Below are 27,900 nucleotides of genomic sequence, written 5' to 3'. Positions count from 1 at the left end.
CTGATTTCCGTGGGACTGGGAAGAGAAGGGGGAGGGCGGTGAACCTTTCAGGAACTGAGGAAGCAGGCGCAAACGGCATAACTTAACAAATTAACAACTTGTGTGCTCGCCGTCGCTTCTGTGGCGCCTCCTGCCTTCTGTCGGAATAACGGCTGCTTTTCTGCTCTTCTGGCTCTCTTCGCTTCTCTCGCTGGATCATTTTCCTATACTGGAGGAGGGCTGGGAGTTTTTTCGGAGGAGACGGGAAGCAGCTTGAGTTTAACCCGGTTGGAAGGGCTGTGGCCATGGCCGGGGGTGGTGGTGGCGGCGGCAGTGGGGCTTCTCCGTTGGGCCACGCACCGCCGATGTGGTATCACCGGGACCTGAGTCGAGCGGCGGCCGAGGAGCTGCTTGCCCGAGCCGGTAGAGACGGGAGCTTCCTGGTGCGGGACAGTGAGAGTGTCAACGGGGCTTACGCTTTGTGTGTACTGTAAGTAACTTCGTCGGCCTCGTTGTGCTTTGTTTACCTTGGCTTTAGCTAGCACACATGACCAAAAGGGGTCATGGTGTGTTCTCTGTAATTCTGCAAACTTTATAAACTCCTCTCTTTCTGTTTTTTTTACTCCATCATTAACTTTTCTGCAGTAGACGCGATCAAACTGTAGCTGAAGTGTGCCTAGCAAAGCGTTAAGTTGTTTGTTTACTTTCTTCTGGAAGCCAAAGACAGGGATAGAGAGACTGCCTGTCTGCCCTGCAGTGAAACCCCAGCATGGCACACAACTTTAGGGCTGTCCCTGTCTGTCTTGTGTCTGATGTGGTCGCCTGCAGCGCCCTTTTTACAGGACTCTGCTGCAATCAGCCTGCGGGCTGTGAGCAGTGGCATTAAACTGAATGGTCGTGGAGGTAAATATAAGCATGCATGGGCTGGTGAAGCTTTGCTTTAATTTGAGGTCGGAGATGTGGTGAAAGAATGGGCCTATCCGAGGAGCTGTACATAATATAGTATATCATGAAATGACACAATATCAAAGGACAGTTAAGAGCGTCTGTACTTAGAGGGAGTTAGGGCAGCCACCTTGTTAAATAAATGACGAAAGACTGCCCATTCATTACACAATGGGGACTTTTCCACCAAACACCTACATGTGTAACAGTAACACAACAGTGCATTCACCTGAGAAACTGATGCAGGAACAGTGCTGTCAGTGTCAACAGTGGTTGAGGCAATGTTAAATGAACCATGGCAAAGGGGTGTTTAACTACAAATGACTAAAAGGACTTACAGCGACACACATAGAATACACACTGTTCAGGTTCAGAGAAATATCAGGCCCCTGACATTCACTTCACCTACATCCCCTATCTGATAAGTTTACCCCATGCTGAATCCCTGGGTGTGTAGTTTTTACACATGTAGTATACAGCTCATATACATCACCTGCTGATGGACTGCAAAAGAATTGAAACAGTGAGCTTGTTCAATCCACAAAAATTTGAACACTAACTTCTTTTAAAGTAAGCAAGTCAAATAATCACAGCTTATGGTGCTTCCTCTGTGATGTCAACCAAAAATATCAAATATCTTTTTGGGCTTTTGGAAAGTGCAGCTAATATAATGCAATATTTTTTTTGTTATGTAAACTGATTGCTGCTATGGTCATGCGTTCTCACATCTCTTTTAAAAGCGTATAGTAGGTCAGATATGTCACCGCTAATTGTGCTCGTCATTCAGTGGGTCACTCTGTGACCGACAGCATTCCTCGCATCCATGCATCATTAGTTTCCGGATTTATTAGTGCCTCCACCTCTCCCTTCCTCTCCCCTTTCACCTTTCACAGTACTGACTTTGTTTCATCTCCGAAACGAAAAACAACTTCCAGGCAAATTACAGACAAACAATGCGAATGTTGTTTTTAAATCCAGAAGTTTTGGTTTCACATACACAAAAATAAGATGACAGAGTTTCACAGTTTACCGTACCGTTGAGACAAATGACAGCTACTGCAAGAATTGGCACTAACACGAACAGAAACTGCTATAATCTTCAAAGATGAACTTTTCATTGTTGACATTATACGCCCGTCGTTTCCCACGTTGGCTGTAATTAAAGCAAGTGGTAAGTCAGAGGGTTTTTTCCAGCTTAGAGGAAGGCCTTTGACGGATGACTATCCGAGAATAAAAATTCCTTGTATTTGAATACAATGACTCACATGAGCAACAAAAAAAAAGAGAAGTAATTTGATTCTGAGTGCAAATCGGGAATGTCAGAAGCAGTTTGACAAAATGTACACATATCTTTTCAATAATTACGCTTACCTAGTGGCGTGTGTGACAGTTGTTGTGATTCATTGCTTGCCAAGAAACCCAAGCTTGAGCATTAATTATGTGCCTATATTACCCACAAACAAGAAGATGAATGTGCAATTTAAAATAAAGGTGGAGCATATTTGCTGTAAAGCATTTTCTCTGTGAATGTTATTGTGAGTGCGAATCGCACTGATTAATTGAACATTATTTGCAAAGCACCCTTGTAGGCCACTCACAGAGATGAACCAGTGCTGCTAGGAAAACCAGAAAGAAGTGGCTCACTTCTCGAGAACACGGATGACTTGGTGTTTCCCAGTAATGCCTCCAGCTAAAGAGAAAACGATTCGATGGTCAGACAAGACATTTATTTGTCGCCTTTGTCAAGTTTTGCACTCGCTGCTGTGTAAACCAGCGTTTCTAGGAAGTAAAATGTGAATCAGCAGATGTGTGGAAAGGTTTAACCATCGAACGGCACACTTTTTTTTTGTCACAGGGCCAGCGTGCCACTTTGGATGCTCAGAGGGCTGATGTGAGTGAAGCACATCCGCTCAATGTTTTCTTTATCTCACATTCACCTGATCACTATACCCCCCACTTAATCCACTGAAATGGTGCTTTTAATTCTATTATACAGAATTAAAAATAAAGTCCAATGAGTACGAATGTGACTTCTTTCAGTGGAATATACAGTGGACACCCACGAAATGCACAAACCAAGGATTTGTTTGTTTTTTTTACCTGACAAGTCTTTTCAAAGTCGGACGTGTAACTTATAGACAGGGACACACACACTTCCTTTTTGAGGTCTTAGGAGACCCTGGTGCATTTAAGAAGTGTTTCCACTTGTTTCGACTGGCTGACTCTTGATACTTTCGTTAGCCAAGCATTAGCCTTTCACTTCCTCTTATAGTGACTTTGGATTTTGTGTGTCTGCATGCAAGTTTAATACTCGTGTTTAGTATTTGTGAGCTATGAATGTTTTAATTTGCGTGGATGCAGTACGAGTCCAATGTAGCATGTTAAAGCTCTCAATGATTAGCACACAGTTCTGTAACATCATTGGCTTACACATTTTAAGACTCTGTATAAGACGGGAAAGGTGCCGGCAGTGAGATGAGCTTATATGCTAATAGTTTTGAGTGTATGCTAGTCCCTGTCTCTCAGCTGTTTTCTGTTTTTGCTGTCAGGAATACGGTCGTTACTATCAGTTTAACACGTCTTAACTTGCCAGGGTTCAGGATGCCTCTGTGTAACTGTGTGTATGTGTGTGTGTGTGTGCATTTCAAACGTACAAGTTTGTGTGCAGACATTCCTCATGTAGAAAGTGTGTTTTGCTCTTTGTAGAGTTTTCAAATTCTCCTTTTTTTTTTCTAAACTTCTTTCCAGTACACAGAGAATCCCTTCCCATTTAGTCTGATATTGTCTATCTAAGTAATTTGAAACAATATCTGCTGTCTGCTTACTGTCCTTATGTCAGTTGTCATTGAGTGAAAAATCCCTCTGAAAGAGACTCGTTTCTCCTTAACCACATCTTCTTCTTTTATAAAATGTATTTAGCTTGTCAGTTTCTTCAGAAAACAAGACTCAAGTTCACTTTCACATGTATTTTCTGTTTTGCTATGGTAATCAGTTTGTACTTGATGTTGATTGCCAAATGAACTGTCATTACTATTACTACCAACTATGGCTACGCACATTCATCTATCCATTAATTTTCTTCTGCTTAGTCAGTTAAAGTAAAGTGTGGGTGCCGAATCCCAGCTGACATGCGGCGAGAGATGGGGCATACCCCAGTCTTTAACATTGGTGTCACAGAGACATTCATACCTACAGGTAGCCTAACATGCATGTCTTTGTGGACTTGCAACTGCGTTTGCCTCAAGCCGCTTTATGCTGTAAGGTAGTGACCCTAGAATAATAGCAGGAAAACCCCAACAATCATACGGCATCCTTTGAGTGAGCACTTGGCAACAGTGGAAAGGAAAGGAGATGGTCTGCCTCAGACACTTCTCAGGAGAGAAGCCTCCTTTAGCCTGATTCTGCCAGAAGTCTCTTCCTGTTAAAAGCGAGTTTTTCTTTTCCACTATTGATTAGTGCTCACTCATAGGCGGTCCTCTGATTGTTGGGTTTCTCTCTCAATCCCGTAGGCTCTTCACCTTACACTGTAAAGTGCTTTGAAGTGGCTGTTGTGAATTGGTGCTATATAAATAAAACAGAATTGAATTGAATGTTTCCCTCTCGCTAGCTGTGAATTGACCGCAGTATTACTTCCACTTTTCTCACATGGGGGCAACTGGACATGACACAGACTTTCCAGTAGCTAGCTGGCAAGTTAAAGGCTATTCAATGTCCTAAGTGAATGAGTGGGACATTCGCATTCTCACATACGTCTCTGTTTGGTAGTTCAGGGCTGCGGTGCATGAATGGGTATTAATTATGTATTTAGCGGTCACGTGATCAGACAGAAGAGACTGAGGCTAAACCCTAAATCTAAATTCATTGCTCTTCTAAATCCAGAAGAGCGATGGTAATTTCCCAAATTGGCTGCAGCAACATGCCTGCCAAATACGTGAAGGGGGGAAAAAAGCAGTATGCATATATCTATTGTTTGTGCTCATACCAAATATTTCTATGCAGATTTTTTTTTTCTGCTAATCACATGCTCCATGAAGTGTCTTAATCAAAAACAACGTCTCCATAGTGCTATTGTTAGCAATACAGTGATAGCAGGAAATGAATCGTCAGTGTAAGTCACACTGTAGTGCAGTAATACACACAGTATTTACTGTGCTTGTTCAGGAATGGCCTCTTGCATTTTTGGTAGTACGTGACGACAAGGACGGAGAAGGCTGTAAGGAGTAATCTTAGCTTTTGATTGTTGTATTTCAAGGAAAACCTAGTTGGGTTTTGCCAAGATAGGCTTCTGTTTGAGCTTTGAAGACAGATTCACGCTGTGTATATTCTTAGAAGAGGTTTCCCTCTAAACTAACAGAACAGAGTGAGCCAGTAGGGTAGTCCTTATCCTTTCACACAGGCCATTGTTGACAACACTCATAAGCTGTATACTGTGAGCCTATCTCTGGCCCACGACAACCCTCACTCTCTTTCTCTGACCCCCTTCCCCTCTGTTAACTTTACGGCCGTTGAAACAATAGTATTTACTTCACAGACCTGCAGAGAATCTCATCAGCTGCCAACAGGAAAACAAACACACAGAGGCACACAAACACATTGTACACCGCAGTGACGCTTGCGTATGGATTTTGTGCCACTCGGTCTTCATGCTATTGTGTTTAAAATGTGACAGGATTGAATGTGGGTTTGATTTTAGAGGAACAAATATTTATCTGGTCCCGTTAGTTTGAGCTGATATGGAGCTATTATTTGCAACAATTTGCAAAACAATGCGCTGTTTATGAATTCGGTCAACGTGGGAACTTGTGCTCGGTTCAACATTTTGCTCCTTTTCAGCGCCTAAATTTAAAAATTTTTGGATATTACTAGAGTAGCTTTGCATTTTTACGCTTGTGTGTAAAATAATCTGTTTTTTACTAAAGTCTATCTTAAATGGAGTGTTTATATTATTTTTTATTTTTTGACCAGGAAGTGAAGTGAGATAAAGAATCTCTTTTACGAGAGCTTCCTGCTCCGTGATAAGCAGCGTTAACCTAGTTTTTTTTGTTTTTGTTTTTATAAACGGGAGAATATGAGTGTCCTAGTAAACGCCTGCACAAGCATGAAATCATGCAAAATCCACACAGGACAGTCCTGCCAGGTTCAAACCAGGACTCTCTTGTTGTGAGACAAAAGTTAAATCGCTTATTTAACAACCAAGTCCAGAGGTTTAAAATAATAGTGATTTTGCAAGTGCAAATCAAAAATCATTAGTTAATTCTGCAGCATGACAATGATGAAGCTCCCAAAATGTTTTTTTTTTTTTAAGATGCCATTAAAAGTTCAATACAGGCCCAATCATTTTCCTACAAATGCTATTTAATAACCAAGTTAAACATCCAACAGCTCAAGCAGACTGTGACTCTCGTTGGGATCTGGTCATGATCAAAACCATTTGCATGGTGGTCTGAGAGGAATGTGAGAAGCATCACCAAACAAAAAGTTTAGTTTTTAACTTTCTTATACATTGTTGTTGAGATCATTTTATATTTTATTCCAGTCCGTGTTTTAGCTCCTGCAGCACACTGACCTGGAAAAGCCGGAAAAGCAGCTGGGTTTTGAATTCCCAACATGGATTTATCCCTCCCTCCATTTATACACACACAGGCATACTGTAAATAAGCGTGGTGTTGAAGCAGAAGTTTAAAAAAAAAAAGACTTTGGTGTTAGGCTGGAAACTTCGAAACTTCTGAACTGAGAACACCAATGAATCAAAAACCACAATGTTTGCTTGGCAAATCAAAAATTTTGCGGTCGGTCCACTGGACCGGCAGAAGCACAGGCATGAAAATCATTAAGCTTTAGCTTGTGGCTGTGGGCGTGTAGTCACGCCTGGGCCAGCCGCAGTGTCAGAACATTGATCTGTGATTGGTCGATGGGGGAGAAAAAGGAGCCTGAGGTTCAGTCAAATCAGTCTGATTTGCAGTGGTTTAATGCAACAGAGGCGTACTTTCATTTATCATTTAGATTCTGACGTCTACTCCATTTTAGTTTTGTTTTTAACTGTTGTCAATACTTTATGATGTACAAACACTCAGCTCTGCTTTACTGTACCGTGCTACTGTAAGTATAAAGCATGCTCACTGTGACAGACAGCAACAGGTTTAAGCTACGCCGTCTAAACCCTCCTCACTCCCATGCATACAATCACACATGCTGTCCACTAAGGTCGAGTACAGTGGTGTGTGTGTGTGTGTGTGTGTGTGTGTGTGTGTGTGTGTGTGTGTGTGTGTGTGTGTGTGTGTGTGTGTGTGTGTGTGTGTGTGTGTGTGTGAACTGAAAATAAAGATATTCAAATTTACGTAGAGTCATAAAAAATAGAAAAAAATTCTCTGTACTTCTGCGTCCACCTGTGTTTTATTTCCACTTCATTTGCTGCCACTTTCTGCCCTTGTCCTCTCTTTGATTCAGCTCCCCTGACTTCTTTTTACTCTCTCTTTCTTTGCCTGTAGGTTTCAGAAGCACGTCCACACATACAGGATATTACCAGATGACGAAGGTTTTCTGGCAGTGCAGGTACAGTAAAGACACTCTCACACTCGTGCTTTCAGCAGCAGCTGGCAGGCAGAGATGCTTTCGTTGGCTCTGAGCTCCCTCTCTTACACACACACACCAACAGCAGGGTCTTTGTGCCTTGTGCTCAACAGCTGTGAATACCAGCTACCAGCAACCTCACACACGCGAAACACAACACAGGGCTTCGAATCATGTGGCCACAGCACAGCTGTCTTGTCTCACTGCTGTATGAGTTTTGGGGTCTTCAGCTGTGACGCTGAAAAGTCTCATTTTAATTTATCCGATTGAGTTTGTGGCTTCTTCCTGGTTTGAATTATATTTAGCCTACAGGGCTGCAATTGCTTACAAAACATTCATTGTGGAACAATGGAGGCTACCAGAAGGTTGGGCAATGTGACTTCTTGTAGCCACGGTGTTTGGATGAACTTAATGCATCTGTCTCTTGTTTCCCTTCCTTCCTCGCGCTCTCAGACCTCTCAGGGCGTGCAGCCTAAGCGGTTTAAGACTCTGCCAGAGCTGGTGTCATTGTACCTGCAGCCCAGCCAGGGTCTGGTCACCACCCTGCTTTACCCCGTGGAGAGAGAGGAGACAGCTGTCAGTGACGATAGGGACTATTCCGGTAATTTCAGAGCTAACGCAAACACACATGCCCAGATGGGGTGTCCTCGTCATCGCATGTTAACCGTGACGTTCTGTGTACTTCTGACTGGTAGATGGAGAGGATGAGAAGCCGCCCCTCCCCCCTCGCTCTTCCTCCACCTCCACTCCCCCTGGACCAGACACACCCACAGACAGGTACAAAGTCCACAGAGAGAAACATCTGATTGTGTCCTGTTTATAACTGTAGGGAGCTTAATCACAAACTACCTGCAACCACCAACCGCGTCACTCGGAAGTCACGGAAGTCACACAGGGGAAGTATGTCGCTTCATTGTGAATTATGTCACAGACGTATTGAAAATCACATAATCTCACACATGCTCACAAAAATAATAAGGAAGCGTTATTATGGTGATATGAACACACACGTTACTCAGTGACTTTGTTTGTTCCAGTTTATATGGCTACACACGCACGCGCACACAGATTATCAACTATTAAAAGCACTCGTTCACACAACTTCATGCACGCTCATTAACACATACTTCCTCTCTGTCTGCATTAAGAAGGTAAACCACATCCTGCTAGAAACCACGGCGTTCACGGATGGTGTGCGGCTTTGATGAGGTGCGGGCTCTAGTTGTCGGGCGCACACAGACGCGTACATTTCAAATCCCTGTCAGTTAATAATACTACTAATAAATTTTTGACATTTCCCTTATGTGATAAATAAATACACTTTTACAGTTTTTTCAGTGGGAACCAAACCACTTCACACAACAGTTGGTGAAGTAACAGAAACTTATGCATTACCTAACCTTGGTTAAAGTGTCAGCCAGTGAAACAATATCTTCCTTTCAGTTCTTTTAGTTGTTCTCTCTCGAGCTGCCATAGAAGGAAATCAACAATGCAAAATGAGCATAAAATGCATTACAGTTTAGAGGAAGTAAAGGGAGCACACATGCATGTCCTTTAAAAATCCTCAGGGACTTTGCGTGGTACAGCAAAATATAGCTTACATGGAAGCCATGGTGTGGATCGTATGAAAGGGTTGTAAATGCTGAAAATTAGTCTGTAAAAGGTGTTTTATTTTTTATAGGTTGGCCCTTTGCCAGTTCACGTGGTCCAGGGTGTCCATGAGTGTTCAGGCGGGCATAATTTAGCTCAGAGGAAGTATGTGACTCTTTAAAAAAAACAAAAAAAAAAAACAAAGTCGCGACTACACAGATGCCAACTCTCTCGCCGACGGGCGCACACACTCATCCTACTTCTGGCAAACTGTGACGTCCATCTTTATTTTCCTTTCCAAGGGGTGTGGAGCATCTGCAGATTTAGCAACTATTCTTTTTTTTTAAGTATCACCTGGAACTTTAAATAACTCCGTGTGACTTCTAGCAGTAAATGCATCAATGTAATACTACAGAGCAAATAAACAAAATCAAGAAATATGGCAGACAGAAAACTGAACGGTAAAAAGCTCTAAGTAGGCCCCAAAATGTTTTCATGCTTATGTCATGCCTTTACAGAATTACTATGGTGCAACTTTGCCCAAGGCAGTGGAGAACACGTGTGTATAAAATGTGTAGCCCATCGTCAAAGCTGCAGTAGGTGTTAATTTATAAAAGACAAAATGTGGAAATTTACAGGCCCGTCTTGAAGCTCTCCCTTCTACCCACAGGTATAGATAGAAATAAGTAATTCTTGGCCTTTGTTCCACTGCAGCTTGCGTCCTACATTGGTTTCCTGTTTGTATTACTGTTCTTTCACCGCTACTTTATACCTCTCACCTAATCTGTTGTTTAAAAAAAACAGAAAATGAAGCTAGAGAAGGGCGATGCGACCAAAAATATTTATCACGATATATAATTGACACGAGACAAATTACTTTACAACTCCACAACTTTATTAGTGCAAAAAACCCCATCAATGTATTTTCACTTAAACAAGCAGCTTTTATGTGCATTAAAGTTATATAAAAATGTAACAGTGCAAATGCAAATTCTTTGCTAACAATTTAAGCAAAAGGCATTTCCAGTGGAAATTGGCTGACATATCCTCAGCATAACCATGTATAATATCCACAAAACTTAAAAAAAGGTTATACACACACAATACGGTAATATTATGTTGAAGCACAGTACGTATCACTCCACCAGGCTCCTGCCTACGATAGCCGTAATGCTCCGAAAATCCATCAAATCAATCAATCAGCTTAGCAAAGTCGTACTAAAACATTTGACAGATTTTCGAGCGCCGTGTACGACATAAAATCGTTTCGAGGTCAGTAAACACAACCAGAATTCATACATAAGGCACACGGGATTATAAGGGGCACTGTCGATTTTCAGAAAAATCAAAGGATTGATTTTAAGTGTGCCGTATTTTCCAAAAAACAAGGTAATAACGGCGGCCCGCTAGCACGTTCTACCAAAAATAGTGCTTTGTTGTGTATCTGACAGATGAAAGCCAAACCAGTTCCAGACCACTGAAGTTGCAGCATTTTTACAAACCAGTTCTGGTTCATCTATTTCATTTAACGATCCGCTTTCGCCCTTCTCATTCTGCGTCGTCGCCATGCTTTTTACGCCATGTGCGTATGAAAACAAAGGCACTGCGCATGTGCGTTTTACCCATATTCTATCGCGATATTTCATTTTCTTATCGTTGCCCAACGTTATACCGGTATTACCGTGAACGGTATGATATGACCCAGCCCTAAATGGAGCCCAGAGGAGACACATCAAAGAGTCTAGTTTTCTCTCAATCACTTTAAATAAACGCCACTAAAACTTTTTTATTTTGTTTTTTTTCCCTGAACACACCAAAACCATCTGTGCCTTCCTGGACTTTAAATCACTAATGCATCGTTATTATTTGAAGCCTCCTTGTATTCTCATACACATACCAGCATTTGGAAATGATGTTCATGTGGTGGTTATAAATGGTTTCTTTGAATATGTTTTAGTACTCCAGCAGCTAATGGCCTGAGCACCATCTCCCACGAGTATCTGAAGGGCAGCTACGCTTTGGACCTTGAAGCAGTCAAACAGGGGGCCTCATCCCTGCCTCATCTCAACAAGACACTAGTGGCCTCCTGCAAACGCCTTAATGGGTAAGCAGCAGCACATCTGCACATGTGCAATATTTTAGAAAGCTGTCAAAACGAATTTAAAACTGCAAATCATACTGGTATTTAATAGGCAAGTAACACACTGAATTCCCTTTTTATACCCAAATTTGAGCACAGAGACCTGAAAAAGTCAGAAATTAATCAAATATAAGATTGTAAAAAAAACACTGTTATCTGTAATTTGGCATTAAAAATAATAATGCACTTAATAGCTGTTCCTCTTTTTGTTTTGTTTTGCATTTTGTTATTTAAAAATATCATTATAATTAAAGAGCTTGTACAGACTGGTGGGTTGTGCATTAAAAGACACACAAAAATGATTTTGGTGATTATGAGTATAATTAATTTAGGGCATCTGTGGCATAAACCTTACATTAGTGGTGGTCTAATAAACTTGTGAAGCATTGTATATTATGTAGTGTTATATTCTGTCGGTTTTCTGATTGACTGACTGCCAAAGATTCACACCTCTCGGCCCACAGAGCTATCTGCTTCCTTAAATCAGCTCTAGGGGTTTTTTTGGGTTTTTTTGCACGTTTAAACACTGTGATGATCCGCAGGAAATCAGCTTGATTTCAGAAATGTTACTGTATGAAGACATAAGTGCAGAAAGAAGCTGTGAGGTAAATATGTGAATCTCTCTCTGCTCCCTCAAATAGAGAGGTGGATAAAGTTCTGTCAGGCCTGGAGATCCTGTCTAAAGTGTTTGATCAGCAAAGCGCTTTCATGGTCTCCAAAATGATCCAACAGGTACAGGTACTCTTCGCTTTTTTTAAAAGTGTGTGGTTGTGTGTGTCTTTGTTTGCGCAATCGCAGAATCTTACCCTCCTTTTTATTATCCTATATCCCATAACAAACTGTTACACGCGGTGATTTTATTATTTTTTCCCTTACTTTATCACACACATGTAAAAGCCTTGGTAACTTCTTAACACTTAACAGTGTTGTTATTAAAGCCCTTCTTCCAGATCATAGCTAAAATTATTATATTTGCCAACCCGTAAAGTTGAGGATTGCTCGCTTGTGGTGGGCTTTACGCTTCGTTTCAGAGAAGATAGAGTGTGAGTCATGATGTCCTTTAAATATCCCCGTAGCGCTCCTGCTAGAAACTTGGTATTAAGGAAAGCTTCTGTATACAGAACAGGCAAATAAAATATATAATCTGATTTTGCATGCATGTGTTATTCTTTGTAATTAAAAACATTTTCGTGTGGTTGGACAGAGAGTAGAGCCGATTAGTGGCCCAGCAAAATTCTTGATTTGAAGTTCAGGAGTCACTTTAGTCATCAAGCAAGGACTGACAATGAGTTTGACTAAAATTTGAATAAAAACCGATTTTAGGCTGGTTTAGACTGAATAGCCTTAAGACTGCTCTGTATATAAGTAAGTGTGTTTGCTGTGCAGTTTTAAGGCTGCTCTTTTTACATGCACTCTTTTTGCGGATTACATGGACTCTAATGGGTTTTTTTTTGTCTCCATCAGTCAGTGAATCAGGGTGGAGACCAGGAACTGGAGAACCTTGTGACCAAGTTGGCGATTCTCAAAGACCTGCTGTCCTCCATAGAAAAGAAGGTACGCACAGACGGCACATTTAACAGCTGTGATGGACAACATGGCGGCTATTGTTTTCACTTTGTGAGTCATCAGGAAAAAATGTGGTACAGTAGCAGGATCTGCCACGGCTCTGAGTCCTCTGACAGGTGTTTCTGCAATCTGTAAACAAAAGCTTGTCAGCACAGTAGAGTTCAGTGGTGCCAGATGAAGTCATGAAACTTTATTGCTTTGTAGTTGAGATTAGAGTAAAAAATCTAAATGAAAAAGTGAGCATCGAGTGTGAAGATTGGTGTGCTCTCACCTTACTTTCTATTTTCTCTATGTACTTAGTCTAGTAGTTTGGAGATGGTTTGTTTAGATAACCCTCTCCATATGATGGATCATCTGTCTAGAAGCCCTGCAGGGTGTGCTTGTAGCGCAACACGTGACGTTCTCTCCTTTTGAGGCTTTTACATACAGCACATATAAACCACGCAGAAGGAAAGAGACAGGGTTGGGATATCGCTCGACTTCCCTTTAGAAGCCCTACAAGTCAGCAAAGACCTGATGTGTTAATGAGAGTCTGAGACTTTACAAGTAGAAAAGTGGACCCAATACGCTCATGTTCAGGTTACTGTTTTTATTCTTGGAGTCGGCTAGAGTAACTGTCCATGATTCACAGTTCAGAATAACCCTTATTTATATTACAAACACAAGGTTTGAGACTCGTTTTAAGGATGATGCCTTCGTTTCACATTATAAAGAGCCAGAAGAGAATAATAATAATAATAATAATAATAATAAATTAAATCTCCTGTTTACAAGGTGCACTGTGTTCTACTTTGTTCTACTTTGTCACTTGAGAGGGGGGGGGCTTTCACTGGCTCGGGAGGAAATGGCCTCAATGTAGTAAGGCTACATGTCCAGACGATGATACTGGTTCCACCTTCCCTGCTCCTGTTAGATCACATCCAGGAAATAGGAAACCTTTTCCTTGCTGACACAAACCCTGAGACTCAAAATGTTACAGTTTTATTTTCTTTTTTTTTTCTGTACCTTATTCTTATCCTCCAACTCTCTTTTTATTCTGTTCTTTAAATTAATTGTTTCTCCACCTGCGTGTTTGCCTCTTTCTGATACCCCTCAGGCCCTGAAAGCTCTACAGGACATGAGTTTGACCTCTCCATGCTCCCCCCCTCCTCTGCACTCCATGCGTCACAGCAAATCCATTCCTGTGCAGGCCTTCGAGGTATGCACCGACATCCACCAAACATGCACGCCTACATACTGTACTTCATTACCGGCTGTCTCACTGCAATGTGATGTAGGTCAATATCATGGCAAATGAAATTAAGTATTGCCCTTAAAGTCAAATTGCTCTGTGGACATTAAAGCTCCCTTCTGCCAATTTGGGTAAGCATCTTTTTAAGCAATCTTTTTTTTCTTTCTTTTTTTGTATGTAGAAAACCCTGAGATTTATTTTCTGTATTTAATTTCTGAAATGTTATTGTCAGGCAGTGGTATTTAATATGACAGATGGCATAAACTGAAGTAAAATAGGCTAAAAGGTCATGCATTTCTCAGCACAGGAATTTTAGCAGCAGATGTGATGTGAGGCCAAAAGAATGTTTTTGAAATGCATTTCCAGCTTACGTCATCACTGTCGCAGCATTTTATCACATTTCCTTGTAAAAGCATGAATTTAAGTGAGGCAGTTTTGATGTGCTGTGTATAAGACTGTAATAGTTTTATTATGAAAAGTACCAGCTGCATGGAGTGCAAATGTTAATGCTGAAGGAAGACTGAGAAAAGGGAAAAAAGGAACACGTTAAGATGATATAAATGGCTTTCACTTTGAGAAAAGTGGTGAACTAAGTGTGAAAAGGGTAGAAGGAAAAAATGTCAGGGAGGACGTGGGGGAAGGAGGTGACACACAGAGTTGAGAGATGAGTCGAGAGATGCTTGATTGAAATATTGGCTGTTGGCTAAGCCTGCGTTCTCTGTGGCGACATCCTTTCAGTAGTTTCCTGTTGCACACAAGTGCTACGCTAAGGAGATGCGGCGTCTGATCTGCCTTGTGACACCCAAACACAGAAGCACTCAGTGACTCAGAGTAAGAGTGAGTGTACGCCATCTGTTTAAACTTTTTTCCAGTCTTGCGGTTCTTAGTAAGACCTATACATCAAAAAAAATGCGTGTGCGAAGAAGCTGGTGTGTTGCTAAAGGAGGTTGGCAGTTTGGTGGCCGTCTTTCTCAGTTCCTCCAGTCTGTCTGCTGAAGTGTCCTTGGGCATTACACTGATCCTCAAATTGCCCCAGATAACTGATGTGTGAAAGAAAGTTTCTCTATGAATAGAATCAGATCATCTCTCTTTGTGGATATGAATCTAAAACCAGAATTTGGATATTTACTATGATCATCAACATTTTATTCATGCGTTTTCTCATCTTCGAGGCTGCGTATGACTAAAGTAGATCTAATACTGCTCTGTGCTTCGTTTTAGAGACCCCTGGTGGAGGGTAGATTATCTCAGTAGACACATAGGGTTTACAGAAGCATGCTCAGTATGCGTTTAAGTGAGTTTAAACTTTCTCCTGTGGCTCATTGCAGGTGAAGCTCGACGTTTACCTGGCGGAGCTGACGAAGATCGGAAAGAGTCAGAAGTACACGCTGTCTGTGGACGTAGAGGGAGGAAGGCTGGTAGTAATGAAGAAGGTGAAGGACAATCAAGAGGACTGGATCACCTACACACATGACAAAAGTAAGGATTGGGGCACCATTCACACAGAAAAAAGTATGTCCATTATAGGATTTTAATCTCGCCATCCAACTTGAACCTTCTTTAACCCTCCAAATCTGTTACATGACCTTTTTTTCCCTGAATTTATCTGCAACTTCCCATCTCTAACTCGCTGTCCGTTCGCCTCTGTGTCTTTCAGTACGTCAGCTGATCAAGTCTCAGCGGGTGCAGAATAAACTGGGCATTGTGTTTGAGAAGGAGAAGGATAAGAGCCAGAGGAAAGACTTCATCTTTGCTAGTGCCAAGGTCTGCACACAAGAAACAAATGGACACATAAAACTGCTATTTTACAGCTATTCATAGATAACTTACAGTTAACATGCCGCCTTCAAACTGAAGATTTTGCAGTAACATTGCCAGAGTTATTGCACAGGCTTATATGCATTTCTCTGCTATGAATTCAGTCTGCACTGAGACTCTTTGTACAAAATTAAAAACCTGCTGTTAATCAGTGAGGTAATGTTGTCATGTGCACCTGTTTAGCTGTTCGTTAATACAAATATATAATCAGCCAATCATGTGGCAGAAACTCAGAGTATTTATACATGTAGATATGACAATCACAACCTACTGAAGTTCAAAGTGAGCATCAGAGCAAGGTAGAAAGGTGATTTAAGTGAGTTTGAACATGGCATGATTATTGTTGCCAGATCTGGGTGTTTCAGAAACTGATGATCTGCTGGGATTTTCCCCCACGAACCCATCTCTAGGGTTTACAAATAATGGTTTGAAAAAGAGAAGAATAAAGAATTAAGTCAGTTGTGTAAGCAAGAGGGGGTCCAAGCTGGTATTATTAGCAGAGTGTAACCAGTGACGTGGTTGGTAAGTGTATAGAATATAAAGATGTTCAGAGGAACTTCAGAATGACGGCTATCAGTGGCATCATCCGCTCACTGATGTGTGTTTGTGCCAGAAACGGGAGGCGTTCTGCCAGCTGCTGCAGCTGATGAAGAACAAGCATTCCAACCAGGACGAGCCAGACATGATCTCCATCTTCATAGGCACCTGGAATATGGGTTAGTCACACTGAATGACTCGCCTTAATGGCTACAAATACATCTGAAAGTGTTCAAAGAGAAAGGAAACAGTTTGACCTTTTTCCTGTCGCTTTAGGCTCTGTACCTGCACCCAAAAACGTGGCCTCGTGGGTTTTGTGTCGTGGTCTCGGGAAGACACTGGACGAGATGACCGTCACCATCCCTCATGACCTGTATGTGTTTGGCAGCCAGGAAAATTCAGTGTGCGATCGGGAGTGGGTGGAGTCACTGCGCGCCCTGCTGAAAGAACAGACAGAACTGGATTATAAGCCGGTAAGGAAAGAAAGCCAACTGTTTATGGCTTGATGAATGTGTATGAAGAACATATGGAGGTGTTGCGGATAACCCTCAGGCGAGTGCTGTTGTTGTACTTGAATGAAAAAAAAGTTGATTTTTTTTTTATTATGCAAATGTCATCATGTTTAGAAAAAGACAAATTTCCCACATTAGTTCTTGTCTGATCGTTTTTTCAGAACTGCATTTTTATGTTTGACTAGTATGAGAAAAGAAACATTTTAAAACTTTTGTTTTATTGTAATGCATAGTTATAAAAAAATTCCTGTAAAAAATACAATAATTTCAAAACCTTAAAAAACAGAGTTATTTTTGAGGTTACACAACTTTCCTTTATCCTCTCCACACTTTAGTTCCTGTAACAAATATAGAGCTAAGTATAGGACTGTCTCTATACAAGCAGAAGTTTTTGCGGTTTGCATAAAAATGACCCTGTTTGAAGGGGAAAAAAACTGAAGACAAGGGGGGAAAAAGGCTATTTCTGCATGGTGCGAAAACAGAAATGATGACTGTAGGTTCCTCATTGTGTCTCGTTCTCGTCTGCAGATCGCCGTGCAGACTCTGTGGAACATAAAACTTGCTGTGTTGGTGAAACCTGAACACGAGAACCGGATAAGCCACGTTGGGATGTCCAGTGTCAAGACGGGCATCGCCAATACCCTGGGTAACGGCTCTACTCTGTATTCCGTCTTTGCTATTCCTTCCTATGTCTTGCTTCCTGCTTCAAATGTAGGAGGAAATAGCTCTGATTTCCTGTCTTAACAATGGCCTCCTTGAGCAGTGTTCATGACTGAATCACTTGTTAGTTGATTAAAAAATGTGGGACTTGTATTAGTAAGAAAATGTGAATCAAAATCTAAACTTTCACAAAAATCTTGAACTCATAAGAGAAAAAAACACAGATTTCCTTCAGCTCAGCAAACTGGAGCCGTTCATTGTTTCTCATATTTTAATATAAAACTGATCACAGCCAGATCCCCGGTGATCCTTTAAAAGTTTCTGTTAAGTAATGCTTGTAATTGCACCTAATTTGCTGTATTTTGATTTAATGTTTGATTTTATGGTTTCTAGGTAACAAAGGAGCAGTGGGCGTGTCTTTCATGTTCAATGGGACGTCGTTTGGCTTTGTCAACTGTCACTTGACATCAGGGAATGAAAAGATTGCCAGGTGCCCAACACGCTCTTATTTTTATTTTTATTTTTTTGTTTGTTTTAAGCCTCTCAATATCAACAACAGAGAATTCCTAAAGCAAAAGAAACCACACCCCCTTTTAATTCTAAGGTTTTATATCAGGAAATAATTCAAAAAAATCATCCGGTCCTTAGCACGTCTTAGAACCAGGTAAATACAACCTTAGATGACATGTTACACTCTGATTATTTATTTTAGAACACAGGACAAAATCCCAAACACAGCAGCAAATCTTCAACAGAACAGCTGAAAAAGAGAAGAATGAAGGTGCTGCGATGTCCCAGTCAAAGTCTAGACCTCAACCTAACTTAAATACTGTGGCAGGACCTTAAAGAGATGAGCGTATACGTGTACAATCATACAAACAGAATTACTGCAAGTTCATTGCTGCTAAAATTGGCTCCACAAGCTTCAGAATCAGAGATGCTTTGTTTTTCACGCATAGTTTCTGCATTTTGTCTTTCTTGTCAAATCAATAATGACACTGGGTAATATTCATAATCTAATAATTCATCATAGTAATTGAAAGAGGCTGTGCTTTCTGTTTGCCATAAGTGTAAACTTGGTTTGGTTTTTCATTATAATTTGGTGAAAGCTTGTTTAAATGTCTTCTTACGTGTGACCTTTGACCTCTGCAGGAGGAACCAGAACTACCTTGATATCCTGCGGCTGCTTTCACTGGGAGACAAACAGCTGAGCTCCTTTGACATTTCGCTGCGCTTCACGCACCTCTTTTGGCTGGGAGACCTTAACTACAGGCTGGATATGGACATACAGGTGAAGCAGAAATAAATACAGGCAGCCTCCAAAACGTGGATGAAACTTTTCTGTCTGACCCTGTTTTTTGCGTGTGTGTTTGTGTGTGCAGGAGATTTTAAACTACATTAACAGGAAGGAGTTTGACCCCCTGCTGAAAGTGGACCAGCTCAACCTGGAGAGAGAGAAGAATAAAGTGTTTTTACGCTTTGGTTAGTGCTGGTTATGAATATCCTCACGAGTCAGAGCAGGATGTGTTTCAGTGTACAGAAATATAACAGTAATACCAGTGAAAAGTCAACACTAACAAAAGACTGCTGTCCTTAAAGCAGAGTTTCAGTGGTCTTATAAACACAACCGAAGGGATGACTCACACTTACCAAAAGCACCTGCTCAGCACTCTTGTTGTTCCCTGAATAGTTCACCATCAGCTCTGGTTTTTCTTTCCAGACTTCAGTGGTTCTTAAACTGTGGGCTGTGCCCTCGTGGTGGGGCACAGAGCCACTGCAGGAGGGGTGTAACCAGGGGGGAGGATGTGTGTTACGTTCCCCTGAGGGGTCTAGGCGGGGAGGGGGAAGTAACAAAAGTGACCGGGTCAGAAAAAGGAGTCAGGGAGGCAAAACAGTTAAATAAAACAGTTTTATTGAAGTAATTCAACTAAAAGAGACGGACAAGCCGTTATCACCATAAAAGAAACAAACAAAAACTCAGGCGTCGGTCAGTAAGGCAAAAAGTCAAAAGGAAAGCGCAGCTCACTAGCTGGAAACCACAATACACAGCTCACTAGCTGGAAACACCACAAGACACTCAGCTCACTAGCTGGGCCCACACAAAATGGCACTCTGGCCCAGAGCTCACCTTTCCCTGGGCTTAAATCTCCTTGATTACTGACGAGAGTCAGCTGCACAAAAGGGAAAGGTGGCACCTCAGGCAGAAGAGGTAGTGTGACACGCCCACACAGGCACCTTCAGGAGGAGGCCCTGCTAGGGCCGTAACAATGTGGAGTTAAACAAAGTTGGATAATTATGATTTTTACTGAGAAAGTGAACCGACGTTGGCTGTTTGCTGTCATTTACTACACTGGAATTGAACTTGGACCCTTTTTTAATGTTAATGATTAATCCAAACAATAGAGTGGGTGTGTGGACTTGTTTTATCTTCTGAAGTGAGTAATTCAAGTCATTCACTGCTGAAGCCTTTTTCACTTTTAAACATTATTTAATCTTAACTCAATGCAATGAAGTCTGCACTAACACTGTGATCAGTGTGTGATATCACTGGGATTATTTGTTTTAGTAGGTAACTAAAAATCAGCCGTTGCCCTGCAATGTTGTCCAGTGATCCATGATGCCATGTAATAAATCCTTAAATACCAACCGATTACTGAGAACTTGGTCATGATTGCTAACCCGGGGTCATAAATACTGTGAATCGCACCTGCTGTTATATCAAAATTATAAATATTGTTATGAAATGCTAAACTTCGAACCTTTACTGAAGTGGATGTGTGTCTCTTTGCGTGCAGCGGAGGAAGAAATCTCGTTTCCGCCCACCTACCGTTACGAACGAGGCTCAAGAGATACGTATGTCTGGCAGAAGCAGAAGGCCACAGGGGTACGTTCCCTTTCTTACGTCAGAGCCACCTCTGATAAATTCTTTCTGTTCTTGTGCCTCGTCCTGATAATTCTGCTTTTCCGTCTGTCCCAGATGAGGACTAATGTTCCATCGTGGTGCGACAGGATTCTGTGGAAGTCTTACCCAGAAACACACATAGTCTGCAACTCCTATGGTGAGGATCATCAGAAGAAGAAAACCTTCATAATTTCACCTCATAATGCTAAGTGGACAGAAATTAAAGTTGTTGTTTATTTTTGTTTGTTTGTTTTTTTTGCCAGGCTGTACAGATGATGTTGTGACCAGTGATCATTCCCCTGTATTTGCTACATTTGAGGTGGGCGTGACCTCCCAGTTTGTCTCCAAAAAAGGTACAAATTTAATTTTGTTTCCTTTCTGTCACTTCCTCTACTTCCTGGTCTCACTTTATCTGGCTTTTCTTCCTCCCACAATCTTTTTGGAGTTCATTATTGTTATTATTCATGTTATTTAAGCGCTCCGTGTTCAACAAGTAACATTTAAAAGTGAGTGATTAAATACATGCCTGTCTGCACAACCCACACAGATCTTTCCTCCTCTTTCCATCTTCCTCCTCCTCCCTCCTGTCCACATACTTCTGCACAGGTTTGCCAAAGTCTTCAGAGCAGGCTTACATCGAGTTCGAGAGCATTGAGGCCATAGTAAAGACGGCGAGCAGGACCAAGTTCTTCATTGAGTTTTACTCCACTTGTCTGGAAGGTGAGGTGAATGTGATTGCACCTTTGCAGTGACTCTTTCATGCTCATAGACATAAATATAATGAGCAGTCTGACAGAAGGAGTTGCAGTAAAGCAACATGACCCAGAATGGATGCAATAAAAATGTTTTTGCTTCTTCTTATTTGTATCTTTCTCCCTCCCTCCTGGTCTCAGGCAGTCAGTATTACCTTTAAACTAGAATCCATAAAATCCATTTTTCACCTGTGTTGTGCCCCTGCCACCTGTCCACCATGTACTTTTAAATTAAAATGCAATGGGTACCTGAATCCTCACCCCGCTCTTTTCCCCACCGTCTTCCCTTTATCCTCTTCCCCTTCCTCTCGTCCCTGCATCTCTCTCTCTTTGTCTTTCTCTCTGTCTCTAATCCTTAGAGTTTAAGAAGAGTTACGAGAACGACAGTCAGAGCAGCGATAACGTGAACTTCCTGCGCGTGGGCTGGTCCAACAAGCAGTTAACAACACTCAAACCTCTTCTGTCAGAGATCGAGTACCTGCAGGATCAGCATCTCTTGCTAACAGTGAAATCACTGGATGGATACGAGTCCTACGGTATAAAGATTGTCTGTGCTTGTGGTTCTTTGAAGTTTAAAGGGAATCTAGTTTGCTGGAATCTAACAAATCTCCCCCACTCTTTTTAGGCGAGTGCGTGTTGGCTCTGAAGTCGATGATTGGCAGCACAGCACAACAGTTCCACACCTACCTGTCTCACCGTGGGGAGGAAACAGGAAATATCCGAGGGTCAATGAGGGTCAGAGTCCCTTCTGAAAGAATGGGAACCAGGGAGCGATTGTACGGTAATGCATTTTACACCTTAACACCAATTACCTACAAAGAGAGGAGATACTAAATGTCTTTCAAGCTTGCCGCATCCATCACTTGAACAGTTCCTGCCTGCATGTTTTCAAATTTGCAGACAGGAAGTGATGGATCTAGGGTTACAAGCATGTCACGTTTAGTTCTAAAACTGATTTTGTTGCTGTGTTTCAGAGTGGATCAGCGTGGATAAGGATGAGACGAGTGGACCTAAAGGGAAATCTGCTGTGGTATGCAGATCGGGGCATGAGTATGTGAAGTCAGTACACTCTCCTTTTTTTTGCACTTGATTTTTATTTAGAGTTCCCACACGTCAGTGGGGATTTTTCTGTATAGCGTATGTTGATGATGTGCTGGCATGTACCTAAATATCGATGCTTAAATACCTTAAGGGATTGAGTCGTAGCAGTCAGGTCTTTTTGTGAGTTTGTTGATGAATGCGTTTGAACAGCTGAGCCGGGTAACTTCAGGGTTAACCTTGAGTGGGTTTCTTCTTGAGTGGGTGACTTGCACTGATTATAGATCAACAGGTATAAAATCACCACTTGCTGACAGATCTAGTTGCATCACTAATCCTGAAAGAGCTCTCATACCTCTGTGTGCAGATAATAGGATGGTATCAAGATTTGTAATAGTGTCTGAAGTCTGCAGCTGAAAGATTAACAACTAAAACTGTCTCATGCAAATTTGCACCTTATTTTAAAAAACACTCGATTATAACCCATCAGATTCTCCTTAATGATTGAGGCTTTTCTTCCTTCCTTCAAATAGGCTAAACCTCTTTTAAAGCATTACTGGCCATAAGATTTATAGCATGCACACATATCTGGTGCTTTTCCTGATTTATCATATTATAGTTTACTCCTTGCAAAATCAGCCACTCATCTGCTGGTACAATAATCAGTGGGACTGGTCAGATGTTGCCAACATGAACCTTTTCATGTGAATGTGCTGGTACCTAGATCGGGAAACCCTGTGTTTACTTAGACAGTTCGTGTGACCGCTTACCCTAACACTGGCGATCAGGGTGGTGGGGATGTTTTTAGAATCCACAGCAACTCAGACCAGTGACAGAGTTACAGAGCACGTCCCCAAGTGTTGAGGCACAGAGTGCATAAAACACACACTTTGCTGACTCAGAACTCTACACTTCCTCTGGCATTACCATCATGATACAAAATGTGCACCAGGAGCTTCGGTGCATGGGATTCCACACCCGAGCAAATACTGTACGTGCAGTGTGTAGGTGGCCTAGTATTTATTTCTATTTAGATGTATTTATGTGTTATATTGAATATCTGCATTAAAAAAAACACTGATAAAGATGATGCTTGATTATCCTGCACAGTGTGACTTGAGTACGACACAAAACACATTTTAAACCACGTGTTCATGTTTTTGTTTTGTTTACTATAAAATTTGGTCTTTTATGTTTTCTATGAATCTTTATGCAGTCTTCAGAAGTACCGCTACGGCACCTTTAGACAACATTCATTAGTTATTGAACATTAGTTATTAGAAGAGTTTGCCCTCAACAACAAAAGATGGTGTCAACAGACCTCGCACATTTTGATAGTCCGCTGTGTCACACGCTATAACATTGAGTCAGAATGGCAACTAGACACACCTGTAGGGTGCAGTCTCTCCATTTGTACGTTTATCTATTCGAACATCCTGCAAACATCGTGTTAGGAATGTCCTGAAACTGTCGTGACTTCTCTCTTGTCCCGCCTGCTGACTTGTTACGATGTGTTTTGAAAACAGGCCATCTGTGATTCGTAAGCCCCTCGGAGAGCTGGGAAAGGTCAGTGAAGAGGGAGAAAGGAACAGCAAAGAGGAGACCGCTGCAAGGTACTCATGACAGACACTTTCACTTAACACTTAACTATCACGTTAGGTTAGATCGTCTGATGCATTGTTGATGTGTGCAGATGAAAAGAGTTTTTACAACAGTTTCTGTGTTTATAATGAAGACCTAAACAGGACGGATCAGACAGCGATCCATCCATCAGCAAGAACAGCTACAATAATCCTGCCTACTACATCCTGGAGGGCGTTCCCAACCAGTCAGCTGCAGCCGTTTCACCTGAGCTTCTGCCCTCTCCTACCTCAGCCAACCCCCAGGCAGCTAAACCCCCTCCTCCCTCTGCCGGGGCGCGTTCCAAACCCCCCGGCACAGCCTCGGGGCCCCCTCACCCACGCAGACAGGTTCGTGCCATTAGCGAGGAGAGCTCCTCAGAAGACGATGGAGGTGCTTGTGTTGTTGGGGCACAGGGAGGAGGTGTTGGAAGCACACTGAATCGACCTCCTCCTGACTTCCCCCCACCTCCTCTACCAAAGGGAGCCCTGGAGATGGTTCCCGAGGCCCCCTTCACCAAACCTCGCTCCCTTTACCCCGACCTGGCTGAGGTCAGGATCCCCGCAGCTGGCTCCACTGCCCACGGAGATGCTTTCAGGCGAGGAGGAGTTGGAGCAGGGGCACTAGACGACCAGTCGTGCTCTGTGCTCCAGATGGCAAAGACACTGAGTGACAGTGAGTTTCCTGGACAGCCTCCTCGTGCCCCCTCAGCACCGCCTCCTCTCAGGGGGCAGCCGATGGGTTTAGGTCTGGATGCCTGCCGCACCTTCCCACCTAGAAATCCCATCACAGAAAGTATAGCAGAGGATATGCCTGAGGAGGTAAGCAGTTCATGGGAAGTAATTCTGTTCAGTGTAAAACCGTTTCAGAGGCTGGAAGAAGCAATGCTGTGAGTTTTGCGTAGTTTTCTTTCAGGTGACTCCAGTTTTTGTGCAGTTTCTCACAAAAACACGAATATCTTCAACTTTGATGTTAAATATCAAAGCCTTTTACTGTAAGATGTGTCACCTTATTAGAGTGCAGAAAAGTAGAGGCAGTCTTAAGCTCTTAGTAATGTTGTTAGCATAAATGATGTGGCAGATGTGGCTCCTGCATTTAGTGGCTCCTGCATTGCATTTCTCCTCTGCAGGCACTTTGGGGCAGCAGTAGCTCATCTCTGTCTGTGGGGGAATCGTCAGTGGGCGAGTGGCTGCAGAGGCTGGGCCTGGAGCGGTATGAGCAGGGTCTTCTACACAACGGCTGGGACGATTTGGAGTTCCTCAGGTACATGAAGATCTAGGCTTTTATTTCCTCTGATAATGCAACAATAAATAAAAATGAAAGCAGTTCTTCATCATTAGATTCCCTTTTTTCCCCCCTCCTTTTTCCAGTGACATCACTGAGGAGGACCTGGAGGAGGCGGGAGTGCACGACCCCGCCCACAAGCGAATCCTGCTTGAGAGCCTCAGGCAGCAGCAGCAGCAGAAATAGACTGCATCAAACTGGTCCATGACTGGTCCAAACCGGCCTGGTACCACACCGGGCCCAATCTCAGCTCAACTGAACCGAGCTGGAACGTGCCAATCGATGCCAGACTGTGCCTTCTGAGAGAAATTGCACTCCATTTGTACTTTCAAAAACACTTTCTGAACCAACGTCCTTTGATTTTCACATGTACTTTATGTGTGTTGTCCTCATACACGTGGCCTTATTTAATGATAATCATTTCAGTCCTTCAAGCATCACTACATAACTTTGGCTTTTAAATCCAGAGAGGAGATCAGGTCAGACCCAACCTGCAGCTTCAAGTTGGCATTTAAAGCTTGTTTCCATTCGGCCTGAGAATCCTCTAACAGAGGATGACTTTGAGAAAGAGAAAAGAGGGCTTTGAAAACACACCACCTGTGTTGCACACCCTCGCTTTGGACTCTTAACTCATTCACTGCCATTGACGTCTATAGACGTCAATTACGTTTTCAATGGGAGGGGCTAGAATACAACCTCGGGCAGCTTGTCAGTGAACATCAGACTGCTTGAAATGTATTTTTCACAAAAAGCTCGTTTTCTCCCTTTTTTTGGTCAAAACAGGCATTTTTGGTGGAACCCACCACTCTTCTACAGCTGATTACTAAAAAACGGAAAATGGTAGAAACAAGCTTTTTTTTTTTGGATGGAAGAAGAGAGTCTGTTCTTCATTTTGGTAGGTTCAGCGTTTATGTGATCATAACACACAGTTTTCTGTGGCTCTTCAAAAATGAGTAAAAATGCTCAAAAACCCTGGCAGTGAATGAGTTAACAACACTGGGTTCTTCCGAGTCTCAGATTTTTCTTCCTCCCACTCATAGTCACAACAAGACATCAGTGGGAATAATTAGAACAGTCGGAAGTAACATCCGCCCCAGAGCTCGGGCAGAGGAACCTTTTAACCTGTGTGATGGAGGAGAGCAGGAAGCGGTGATCGAAAGGAAACTAGAAAGTCAGGCTTAAGTGAGATAAACTCAAAATTTTTTTCAGTTTGTGTATTCAGTTAATGATGTGCATTTATGGTTTTATCAGTGTTTTTAATGATAAAGGGAATATCGAGCAAACCAAATTAACCCCGTTAGAGCTGAAGGTGTATTCCACCTGGGTGCAGCATGTTAGGTGACTGTGTTAGCCATCAACTTGTCAAGTCGCCTTTTTTTAAGTGGCCTGTTGCAGCTGGTTGTTATTGAAACAGTCAGTATAGGTCAATAAAATGAGGAGGCTAAATGGTGTAATTAATGCTGTACCAAGGTGAAATATGTCAAAGATTTTAGCAAAGTACATTTCTCATTCTCACATGTTGCCTGTGAAGATGCTGAATTGGAATTCACAGAAGAAAATGTATGTTATTGTTTGTTGCCTTGAAAACATGTCAGCATATTTTCTGCGTTTCATTTTCAAATATATAAATGGAGCAGCGTTCAGGCAAATTGGTTAAGGTAGCCAAATACATGAACTAATTCAACACCAAAACATTTGTTTTCTCTCTGACATTTTACTGTCATTTAGTTTGGGTTTTTTTTTTCTTAAATTACTCAACGCATTGCCTAGCTTTAGGATCATGGCACCTTTTACTCTTATGGGAGACGCTGTCAACTGACTGAAAACAGAAAACTCAGGTTTCTGCAGGTCAGGTGCGACGTCAGGGCTACTGTTTCTGGATGTGAGCAGCAGATGGCGCTGTTGCGCCACAAACCTGACCCTGGAAACCTGCGGAACACAGGACGAAGTATGCCAGTAGCGGTTACACTCCTTAGTCAAATTTGGTTTTAGATTTAGTTTTCAAGCAGTTAAAAGTCGGATAGTTTTATTTGTTCATAATTTCAATTTAAAAAAGAAAAGACCTTAAAGAGATGTGACTTCACCTCCACATGCCTAACACCTGTCTTCTTCTAAGGGGGATCACCAACACTAAGATGTGAATGTCATGTGTGTTTACTGCTGTCAACATAGTAAAGCATTCATCTCTAACTCTGTGAATGAGACCTTCATTCACGCCTCAAAGAGAGCCCCCTCCCACCCAAATACACTGTTGAATTATAACCTTTGACTCTACTCGCCTCTTATGTTTGTTTATTTACAATGTGTCTAATCCTTTAACGGCCCAACCGTCACAGCACAGAGACTCTGGATCTGTCGTTCAGTTGTGTTAAATTTAAGTCTTTTTGAGCCTTTTCAGTGTTCTCAGTGATGTGTGTGTGTGTGTGTGTGTGTGCGTGTGTGTGTGTGTGTGTGTGTGTGTTTGTAAGTGGAAAAAAGAGACTTGTTGTTTTATCTGACACTCCATTTCTTGTTGTTTCTTCATGCAGTCTACGTCGGTTATGTTAAATTAATGTAAGTTGTTCACCCATGTATTTTTATTCAATTAAATTGTAATACCCTTACATATTTAAACATGAACTTATTCTCTTGGTTTGTCGTCAGCAGAGGAAGCTGTGAGCTGTAGACCTGCTTCAAAAAAGAGAGAGCTGGGTTTACAAATCGCGCGTTTAACATTCTGTACCTCTTCCTTTAACAACAGTCCGTAAACCTTGTCA

At 42.0% G+C, this 27,900-nt stretch overlaps 1 protein-coding gene across 3 annotated transcripts; it reads left to right on the top strand.

Moving 5' to 3' along the window:
- The first annotated feature begins 1 nt into the window (after position 1).
- Positions 2 to 27,763, top strand: inppl1a (inositol polyphosphate phosphatase-like 1a). Of its 3 annotated transcripts, none has more exons than XM_080888947.1 (27): positions 2 to 469; positions 7,413 to 7,476; positions 7,948 to 8,095; positions 8,190 to 8,271; positions 11,042 to 11,188; positions 11,866 to 11,962; positions 12,689 to 12,778; positions 13,887 to 13,988; positions 15,350 to 15,500; positions 15,679 to 15,785; positions 16,453 to 16,555; positions 16,653 to 16,849; positions 17,417 to 17,534; positions 17,942 to 18,038; positions 18,701 to 18,839; positions 18,931 to 19,030; positions 20,344 to 20,432; positions 20,526 to 20,607; positions 20,714 to 20,803; positions 21,057 to 21,170; positions 21,562 to 21,738; positions 21,828 to 21,983; positions 22,177 to 22,252; positions 23,767 to 23,853; positions 23,976 to 24,681; positions 24,990 to 25,123; positions 25,231 to 27,763. In XM_080888947.1, exons 1-27 carry the CDS (start codon positions 285 to 287, stop codon positions 25,328 to 25,330), a joined length of 3,738 nt encoding a protein of 1,245 aa, XP_080745073.1. In that variant the 5' UTR covers positions 2 to 284; the 3' UTR covers positions 25,331 to 27,763. The 3 variants fall into 3 exon arrangements, with proteins under 3 accessions (XP_080745073.1, XP_080745072.1, XP_080745071.1); XM_080888946.1 differs by having other exon boundaries at positions 11,866 to 11,956; positions 22,177 to 22,261; positions 25,231 to 27,762; XM_080888945.1 differs by having other exon boundaries at positions 22,177 to 22,261; positions 25,231 to 27,762.
- The last annotated feature ends 137 nt before the right edge of the window (positions 27,764 to 27,900 follow it).

Source organism: Rhamphochromis sp. 'chilingali' (assembly GCF_963969265.1).
Source record: "Rhamphochromis sp. 'chilingali' genome assembly, chromosome: 8".
In the NCBI taxonomy this organism is placed as follows: domain Eukaryota; kingdom Metazoa; phylum Chordata; class Actinopteri; order Cichliformes; family Cichlidae; genus Rhamphochromis; species Rhamphochromis sp. 'chilingali'.
This window is presented reverse-complemented; position numbering and strand designations above follow the sequence as displayed.